The 9962-nt window shown below is 40.3% G+C and overlaps 2 protein-coding genes across 2 annotated transcripts; both read left to right on the top strand.

Moving 5' to 3' along the window:
• Nucleotides 1-437: 437 nt before the first annotated feature.
• On the top strand, nt 438-1516 carry msgn1 (mesogenin 1). Its single transcript, XM_017710702.2, has one exon. The coding sequence runs from the start codon at nt 830-832 to the stop codon at nt 1295-1297; it is 468 nt and encodes a 155-aa protein (XP_017566191.1). The 5' UTR covers nt 438-829; the 3' UTR covers nt 1298-1516.
• Nucleotides 1517-2640: 1124 nt separating this feature from the next.
• si:ch211-51e12.7 (uncharacterized protein LOC336335 homolog) lies at nt 2641-6744 on the top strand. Its single transcript, XM_017710700.2, has 6 exons — nt 2641-2803; nt 4165-4268; nt 4391-4540; nt 4890-5027; nt 5326-5442; nt 5808-6744. The coding sequence occupies exons 2-6, from the start codon at nt 4165-4167 to the stop codon at nt 5896-5898; spliced, it is 600 nt and encodes a 199-aa protein (XP_017566189.1). The 5' UTR covers nt 2641-2803; the 3' UTR covers nt 5899-6744.
• Nucleotides 6745-9962: the final 3218 nt, after the last annotated feature.

The raw sequence follows: 9962 nt of genomic DNA, 5'->3' as shown, positions 1-9962 counted from the left end.
TAGCGCTGAGTTGACTGCTCTGCTGCAGTGATGCAAATTGACAAAACGGCAGTCTTAAAGTTGCAACCTTTTTTAACAGAAAAAGTGGCAGTCCGGTCCTAATAAAGACGTAAAATGTTTAAACGTGTGGCTTCCTTTCTGTGATGGGCGCGTAAGCGTTTGGTCACGGTGTCACACAATTTATTACCCAGCCGCTCAGCTGCTGGTTCTTCACCTGTGTAGTGCCATGTTGCACACCTTTGCAGACATGAAAGGCCTCCACGAAATAAAATGGACTTAAAGCTGCAGTCCTGGCCGTGCCTTCTTCAGATTATGTATTTTGCTGGCCGGTCCCACACACCCACCCACCACGTGTATGACAAAACGACTCTGAATTTCAATCCTACCACGTAGAGAATGCCTTACAGAAGGCTTCTCCGCCAGCCGCGGCGCTCAGCTGATGACTGCAGCCGTGAACGTGCTGGGGTAATTGAGGTATTTTTGGGCAGGTCCCTCTCAACCACGTAGAAAAGGACCCTAAGGTGTCGTTTGTCTACTGCATTTCCCTGACAGGTGTCGTAAAAAAACCCAATGACCACCACGTCCACCTAAAACTGCTCCCTCACCAAAGGCAATCTAATTATTTTCTTTTCTCTTCCCCATTACCACGTGGTATCGACTTTATTCGCACCTCGGTGACAACGAACGTCGTTTCTTCATCCCGTTTCGCCACTTTGGGTTTCTTTGAACTCCGAAGAAAGCTGTGAGCTCATAAAGTCCGCGCTGGTATAAAAGTCCCCTCACCTGAGTTTTTACCATAAACCGGCCGCCCGAGTGAATTAGCAGCACCATGGACAGCCTCGCTGAGGAAGTCGTTCAGATGGATGTGGACCTCATGACAGCCAAGCTTTTGTCCCAGTGGGACTGGAGGGGTGTGGGAGAGCCACAGCAAGCCTCGATGAGACGCACGCCCTCGTCCCCTGACTCTTCACCCTACTCTAGCTGCTCGACCCCGGAGCCTGAGGCCACAGAGGGCGAGCAGAGCTTCGCGAGCTTTTCATACGACCGCCCACACGACAGGAGAGCCAGGAGCGGCCAGCGAAAACTGAGCAAGGCGAAGATGTCCAGCAAGAGGCGCATGAAGGCGAGCGAGAGGGAGAAGCTGCGGATGAGGAGTTTGGCAGAGGCTCTGCACCAGCTGAGGGATTACCTGCCCCCGGTGTACAGCCGCAAAGGGCAACCGCTGACCAAGATCCAGACACTAAAGTACACGATCGAATATATAAAGGAGCTGTCGGACATTCTGAGCCAAAAATAACGACCCTGACCTCCAGTCATGAACCACGAACACTGCTAGCTGCCGTTTGTACATATTTTGAACCTTTCACGCTGGCCTGCTGTTGTGCCATAACTCTGATGTATACATAGTTTTTCTGGCACTTGTTGCTGTGTCAATTTTATTTTACTTATTTTCGTATGCGTGTGTTTAATTGCCAAACATTAAAAACAATAATTTAGAATAAACCTCTGGTTACTTTTACTACTGGGTGTGATTTTTAACTTGTCGAGCTGTTCAGTTTAAGTTGGAGGCAGATCGAAATGTGGAGACAACAGCTTGGGCGTCTGAATTATTTGGGTTGTTGCTTTTGCTAAATAGGGTATGTAAAGAATGCCAAGGGGTAGGGGCAAAAGCGGGGTCCAGGCCCATTACCCCGTGAGGAAAAACCCTACATTTTGACTTGGGTTTTTATTGTGAGCAGTGAGCGTATTTGGCCACCACAGAATAAAGCCTGTGTGATTTGTGTGATGAACTACGATATTTCTGCCTGGGACAGAGCAATGTCCCGGCCCAATATGATTACCAGATGCAATGAAGTTATTTTTATTTACTTTTTGCTGCCGTGTTTAGTGTAAAACTCATAGATTGCAGCTGATAGCCAGCCAAGCTACATATGAATAAAGGTACGAGAAGAAAAGAGCAAGCATGTGGAGGCAGTGTAAAGAAATGTGTTTAGTGCGATTAAACCACAGGCTGAATGCCGCGTTTAGCTCCATTAAGCTGAATGGTTTACAGAATACAACATGGGCTGTATGACAGTGGGGGAGCTGGAACAGCACAGATACAGCTCAGTGCAGTGATTTCCATATGGGATGTATGGGTTCGGTTCTATGTATTTAACATTTATTCATAATTATGTATTATTTCTATTAACATGCAAAACCTCACCGTCTGAAGGAAATGGTGGGAGTTGAAATGTAACGTGGACTAAAGTGTAAGAAACACATCGCTGCTGTCGGAACAAAACCTCACCTCGTGTCTCCAAAACGGCAACTTTACAGGAGAAGGAAAAAACCTACATTACTTTTCCAAGTCATTTTTACCCATTTATTTTGGTGCATCCTTCATGAAATTTACACACAATACAAAGGCCGGCATGCTTTTTCAATTTATGTCAAAAACCGAAAATCGACAAAAATTTGCTCCGACAGCAGTGATTTAAAGAAATAAGCAGAAAATCTTTACTAAACGTGAAAAAGTGCGAGACTTGACAGTGTTAATTCTTTTCGCTTGAGTTTTCATCCGTCGTCTACGCCAAGGGTGCAATAAACGCCAGGGCACGAGTGAACACGGCGACTGCAGAATGACTTGAACGCAGCCCGGCAGACGAAAAAACCCAGTGACTCAGAGGCCGCCATTTCAAATCAGTCCGGACAGAAGGCCGCGGTGGAGTTTCCCCGTTTGTTTTAAATATCTCTGTTTTATTCAGCAAACAGGTGAAGTTATTCGTACAGAGTCACCTGTACGAGGCATTTCGTTCTCGAGGTAAGCTCCATCTGCTTGGCTAAAAACAGCGTTAATAACCTGATTCACGCCTGTGTGTAAAGAACCTAGTCAACAGACTCGTAAGCTAGCGCAGCATTGCTAACCTAGATAGCTAGCGTTAGGTATCTCACAGCTCATATCAACGAAGAATAAGATCAGTTCCTTATGTCAGTCGGAGGTTTTATCCTGTAAAGCGTCGTGTAAAATGTTTATTTGTCCGTTCACTTTCAGGTTTACCGTTAGTCACTGATGTGTCTCTATGATATTACTTTAGCCTAGTTCGCTAGGTTAGCTAGCTAGTTAACCTAGCTATCTTAGCGTGCGTTCGGGTACATTTAAATATACTTACATTTAAATATCCTTTTTAATGTATAGAAAATCGTGCTTATTGTATCAGAATAAGTTGTGAAATGTTTAACGCCGTGGGAGCAAATAACGTTAAAGGCAACCAAATTATACGTTAACGTAGCCATGGTAACCGCTAACTGACTTTTCTCACGCAGGGTATAAAGTACGCAGTTTTCTGTTTTTATTCTGCGAATGAAATAAAACTGTTTAACGTTATCATATATTAACTAATTGCTACATGAATAATTCCCAGTTTTCATGTGTTTGGCTTACATTAGCTTAGGGATATGTGGGTCTGCTCTGCTCCTGTAGAGCTGCTGCCCTGCAGCTTTGTAGGCTTCGCTTTTGATGTTGGGTTCAAAACATGTTTGACAGAGAGTAGGTCTAAAACCTTATTCAATTCAGTAGCATGAAAACATGCGTCTTGGCATCAGTTATTTACTGTAACAGGTATTTCACTTCGTGCGTGTAGTAGAGAGCATCAACATTAACATTTATATTTGTTGGTAAGGGTAGGAATTCAACCAGGTAACCTACAGGAGCTGAATAACCGAAGTGTTTTCTGAGTCTTACGATATAGTCAAGGATTCTAGTTAATATTTTGACAATCCTAAACTAAACTATTTCGCCCTGAATGCTGTCTCTAAGTATCTTAGCAACTTAAATAATTTTATCTCCAAACCTGCAAATTTAAAACATTTCACATTATAGCATTTTGCTGGCTTTTAGAGTAAGACTGAGTGGAGGTTGTAGATCTCTTCTGTCTGCTTTTGTGCAGCATTTTGTAGTAAATGGAAGGCTTGCTAAGATTACATTAATTCTTTGATTACATAAATTATAAAAAGAAAGTGAGTGTATCAATCAGTAAGGAAAGAAATCCTTACACAGTAAGTATTATGTCATTTATTCTTAGTAGTATTTGTTATGAATTACTCTGAAATTTTACAAAAGAGAACAAAGAAGGTTCTAAAATGTTAAGAATGATTGGAATTTGTGTTATGGCTGTTTAACAGATGGAAGTTGCCACAGCAGAGCAGTTGGATGAGTCCACAGAGATAACAGAGACCACTGACATGCCCGCAGAGGTGGAACCATCTCCAGACTCCAATAAATCAAGGTAGGTCACATGATCAGAGCATCCATTGTCACTTGTCAGTTTCTGCCCCATACCAAGAAATTGGATGAACTAACAGAGAACTTTTCTGTTTTGTTTCTTTACTTTCTGTGTTATTTTTGCAGAGGTCGTGAGTTTAGGGGTCGAGGTAGAGGTGGCCGGATGGGTCGAGGAGGCCGTGGTGGTCGTGCAATGATAAATAAAGGGTTTGGCCCACCAGGGCGAGGACGGGGCAGGAGTCGTGATGGGTTCATGAATGGATTTGGACCAATTAGGTTGCCCTAAAGCATCCTAGAATCTTTGAGTTTCTTAAATATTTCTGAGTCTCATAAATATTCTCTGTCTTAAAAGAATAGTTTGGTGAACATATCTAATTTACACAGTTTTTCCCCTGACCCCAAAGGTAGTTTTTTTAGCAATAATGTTTGAAGTGTCCAAAGCTTGTGGGGTAATTTACCTGATTTCACACATCAGACATGTCTTGGCTGGTCACCTGATTTTTATAGTAAAGGTGAAATTGTGCAAATTGGATTTTTCTAATGTTGGTATAAATTATTAATTGGTATTAATTATTCATTTACAACAATTTGCCATGACTTGTAAAGCCAAAATATGTTTTCTTAGGAGGGGAATAGGTAGACCACGACCATATCCAGACATGCATGGCAGAAAAGGAGGTAGAGGTGGTCCTATGGGCATGGGTCCACCCCCACCCCCTCCCCCACCAATGCATCTTAGGGGACCTCCACCACCAATGCACAGGTACATATCTGTAGTTTCTAAAAATATTATCAAAGCTTCCATTTTTTTTTTTGTCTGATCTAGTTTTCACTAGTAGCATGGCTGTAAAATCCTTTGCGTTCTTGTAGAGTAAAATGAGGCATAACGTTGTTTTTTTTAATCTAATTAAAATAAGTAATTTTCATTTGATCAACTGTATTTGGGACCCAAAGATTTTGGGATTGTCGTAATTCTGTACAACCAGAATAGTTGACAGTCTAGTATAACATTTGACTGAATCAGTCAGGTTCTGTAACTTGGTGAAATTCTTTTGTTACAGACATGGCCCACCTCCGCCACCTCCACCAGGGCACCCAGCTTTCAGAGGACCACCGCTGCCCCTGAGAGGACGGGGCATGATGCCACCTGGCCCCCCACCCCACTTCCACCCCAGAGGGTAAGACCTGCGCCTAGATTCCATCACTTGCCCCGTTTTCTTCTTTGTTATTTCATGGAAACTCATTTGGCTATGTGCATCTCTACAGCTCAACATAGCATTTTTAGTATTTATAAGTAATTTTTATTTACATTGCCATGGCAAAGTTAATATCGAGGAAACAGTCATTGCTCAGTCAAATTGTAAACGCAAAAGATTATAATAAATGAAACTGTTGTAGCTTTGGACATGAATTGAATGTATGAATCTCTATTTTATAGTAAATGCTATATTTTCTACAGAGGAAAAAACTTACAGGTTGTGGCACGGGCCCTTTTTTAAGGCAGCACCAGAATCCAATTGTGTAATTTTATCCTTTCATGCAGCTACCACAATGGACCACCCCCTCCTCCTCCCCATCTGCCCCCAGGCAGGGGTCAGCGCTGGCCGGGGCCCCCAGGTGGCCGGCGGTTTTAAGACAGCTCAAACTCGAGATAATATATTAGTCCGTATCTGTAGCGCAGGGTGGTACTAGTGGGTGCCAGTAACTCATGTCCAAATTGACACTCCAGTCTAGTTTATACTGGTCAACCATGCTCTATTTTCTACAATGTTATGAGAGGGACAGCCCCATATCATTTCACTGTCTTTTTATAGCACTTTTTGTTTTAATTTTAACTGTATTCTAAGAGAAGTTAATTCTGTACCTCCCTAAGCATTGTGTACTTTGCGTGGTGCTAATCTTGTAAGCCTTAATTGGTCTTTTTCCTTGAGTAGTGAAGAATAAATGTGCTTTTGAGAGAATGAGAGAGAAACAAAGAAAGTTAAATGTGACTGCACAGTAGTCCTCACTCATCACTGTAAAATTAGTATGTTTTTGTGGACTCCTTGGGCCTCTCAGACATTTCCTTTTGTTTCATGGCTATAGTTTGTTTTATATAAATATAACTACTCAGTATTTATAAACAGCAGTTGATGCTGTATGGACATTTATGGAGAAAAGAACCCATTCTGTATGTATTCCTGGCTCAAAAGTTACTTCTTATTATAAATGTGCAGCTATTATTAAGTAAAGTGAAAATATTGCTGTTGACAACCCTTCATGTTTGTGTTCAGCAATCCATTCTGTTGACTGATTTGATATTCATACAAAGATATGGATTGATGGTAGGATAGCACTACATTCACTGTGTTTAATGCTGAAGTGTTATCATTATGACCATACTTTTACTTACTGTGATTGAGTTATGTGGATTTGTCAATGTAAGTTGGTTAAAGTATCAGTTTTTTGACATAGTCAAAAATAAAGTTAAAATAAACTCACTTCTTCTTTTTACTGTTTATTGAAACACAGTACATGAATGTCCATTTAATAAATCTAATGACTGAGGTATAGTGCTCTGAAGTAAAATGGACAATGTATTTTCATAGGTATGTATTCTGTTTACATAAGAATAGCACAATATTTGGTAATAACAGTAACATTGTTAGTTATGTTTCATGTGAAACTGCACATTTCTTGTAATACAGATAACTTAAAAGATCAGTCATTTTAATATAGATATACATTTTGTATTACTGTATTAACATGTGGTATCTCTTAAGTGTCTAATGTAGAACTAAGAATGGTCTGGTAAATTTAAGTATTAAAGAATGCAGTTTATTGTTATAGAATTGATATTAAAGCACTGAGAAGACATGAGATGTATCAAATATACACTCTTCTGAAAGCTGAAACTGTTAAAGTTGGCCCACTGCTGGAACCAGGAGTCCCTAATGCACATTATAGTCTTTCTCTCTCGCTCTTTTTATTTTTTTTTAAATCAGAGGAGCAGTGTGTAGAAAATGGGGGCAATGAAATTTTTTTTTTTGGTTTTCAGTTCTTGGGAAATAACTTCTTTGCTGTCTGTCGTGGGGCTGAGACATTGTCTTCATTTGATAAGTGTCTGATTGCAGTCGATCCTGCTAATGTGCATAACAATGTACACAAAGGCGCAGTATCTTTGAATCGTTCATAAGGAATGACAGTGGTCAGTTCAGGCAGCTATTCACTCATTATACAGCAACCACCACCTGCTGCAGCACAAATGAGAATACTTTTATTTGTATAACATAAGAACAATGCAAAAAAGCTGTTAATGCAATAAAATGGTTCTGTTAATCCATTTGTTGACAAATAATTGTAAGAGATTTATTATATGAGCAGTTATTTGTTATAAACTGGCTGTATCCTAGCATTAACCGTTTATTAGTGTATGAATGGAAACCTCACATTTGACAGTCATGGATATGTGTCTATTAACAACTTGTGAGATTAAATTACCTTTTGAGATGACACAATTTTAAAGTGATCCAGCGCATTCCCAACAGTGAAACAGACATGATCAAGTGTGGAAAACAATTGCGTGCTCTTCTAGTGATGGAATCTTTGAATGACAATACTGGTAAGTTCATTCTTGCAGATAATGTCCAAAGCTATATATAAACATGCCTGAAGACTAGATAAAGCTCAACATTGCTGTATCAACATTTGTAAAACAGCACATACAAAAGCATAGAAGAAACGGCGACAAGCTTGGAATCTGTTTCTCAACAGGTGTTGCACCTTTTCTTAGCTCTGATGTTTGCCCCCACTATCTCCTCCTTTGAGGGTTGAGTGCTTCTCTTCTGCTGCCTTTGCTGCTTCTGCTGCTAGCCTGTGCTTTGATGCTGGACTGATTCTTGTTGTCTCCTGAAGGGGGACATAGTCACCCTTTTCGGAAGGCAGCGGGACTTGGAAGCAGGATGTTCACCTTCTTCTCTCTCCCCCCCCCTGCCCCAGTGATGTGCAGTGTTTCGCACCCTGCCCCTGCACCCCCCTATAAGCAAGGTGAGTCTTATGTTGTCCAGACAACCTCCTCTTCCTAAAACCCTGCCTTTCCCCACCTTCCCTACCGAAGAGTCTCTGTTTGCAGATGAATAAACACAGTGATGCACTCAAACCTGTTGCTTGACAAGCCTGCATACCCGATAAGGTAAGAATACTAGGTAGGATGCTTGAATCATAGCAAGTATCATCAATAGTGACTGTTTCCTCTCAGAAAAAGCTCTTTATATAAATTTACAGTGATCCACAGGACCTAGTACCCTGGCACAATGGAATGAAAAAACCTTTTACCTTGTTTTACTCCAATGATTCAGTCTGGTATTTATGTACTAGAAATATACTTGTTTATCATCAACATATGTGTGAGTGATGTGGCAAAAAATACATGTATGGTACATAAATGTATATACAGTTGGTTAAATTACAGTAAAAAAATAAGGTGCAACATCCTCTACAGAGAACACACTTAAATATGCCACTTTGTTTTGCAAATTTTAGGCCACTATTTTTATATAACAAAAACATAATATATAATATGTATTGTGATTTTTGCACAGGCCATTTTTTTTTCTATCCATTGTATTAAATTCAGCAAATAAACAGTAATTGTGCATTGAAATGAGCAGAAGTTTGTTCTTTGTAGAGGATGGGTACTTATTTCCTCTTAGCAACATGTCGTTTGTCCAAACTTTTGCATACAACTGTATCACAACAATTAGGTTTCCTGAGGTTTGTAAATAAAGATGCACCTGCTAGCTAGTTGCAAAAATAATCTAATTATTATGCTGTTACTGATTGTTGTTTATAAGCTCTGTATAATTTGTCTAAATCTGTGTTTTAAATTGGTCTATATCTGTATTTACATACATACGTACATAAATACATACAGTTCCATGTTCTTGAAGTACTGATACCCAGAAAAACACATTGTGATGTCATTTATCACAATAACTGTAAAATATCACATTTCTATCCCCTACCCTGCCATTGCATTGATTTCTTTTTTAGCCTTTAAGCTGTATATTTTGAGCATTTACATATCAGCTGAACCATACTCACAATTTCTCAGAACATGGTGTTTGGTCTGATTTAAAAATGACCAGAAGATGGTTCCCAGTAGAGGTATTGCTGTATTTGATCAGGAAGCTATTCATAATATCTTTCTCCAGGTTAAAAGCACACAGTGGTAATTGCACTGAGTTTAACCCGAGTTTAAACCTAAATGAGTCACAAGGGTTCTTGAACTCCATTGCTGCAGCCATGAAAGCTGCAATTTAAAGAGCACCTGCAGCCCTAGTCAAATGCCACATTGTGATGTTGGGGCTCTGGGGCCCTCTGCGGGGCTGGTTCGTAGTCCGAGAATGAGGCAAGCAAAGCATCTCTAACACGCAGAAAGCCTTTTAAGTGAAGCAGCTCTTGTGGCTTCTGTTGAAATATAGCTCCGTGAATGAAGTAGTGAAGTGGGTAGTCTCACTTACTGAATACTCTACTGCACACACCTTCATCAAGTCGAGTCATTCCATTCACTCAGCGTTGTTCAGTTTCATGGTAATCGTTTAAAATAGACACTGAATACTTTTTTGAGTGACAACATGATTTTAGTTGATGTTAGTCGTTTGAAATGAGGAGTGGCATAACAGGAATAAAACACCACTGATAAGTTAGGCCCAGTGAC

This window comes from Pygocentrus nattereri, chromosome 1 (assembly GCF_015220715.1).
Source record: "Pygocentrus nattereri isolate fPygNat1 chromosome 1, fPygNat1.pri, whole genome shotgun sequence".
NCBI classification, from domain to species: domain Eukaryota; kingdom Metazoa; phylum Chordata; class Actinopteri; order Characiformes; family Serrasalmidae; genus Pygocentrus; species Pygocentrus nattereri.
The sequence above is the reverse complement of the archived record's forward strand: the minus strand, read 5'-3'. Positions and strand labels throughout refer to the sequence as shown.

Coding starts and splice junctions, on each gene's coding strand:
- si:ch211-51e12.7 (XM_017710700.2), top strand. CDS start 4,165: ATGGAAGTTGCCACAGCAGAGCAGTTGGATGAGTCCACAGAGATAACA. Junction 5,028..5,325: donor CCTCCACCACCAATGCACAG/GTACATATCTGT, acceptor CTTTTGTTACAG/ACATGGCCCACCTCCGCCAC. Junction 5,443..5,807: donor CCCCACTTCCACCCCAGAGG/GTAAGACCTGCG, acceptor CCTTTCATGCAG/CTACCACAATGGACCACCCC.
- msgn1 (XM_017710702.2), top strand. CDS start 830: ATGGACAGCCTCGCTGAGGAAGTCGTTCAGATGGATGTGGACCTCATG.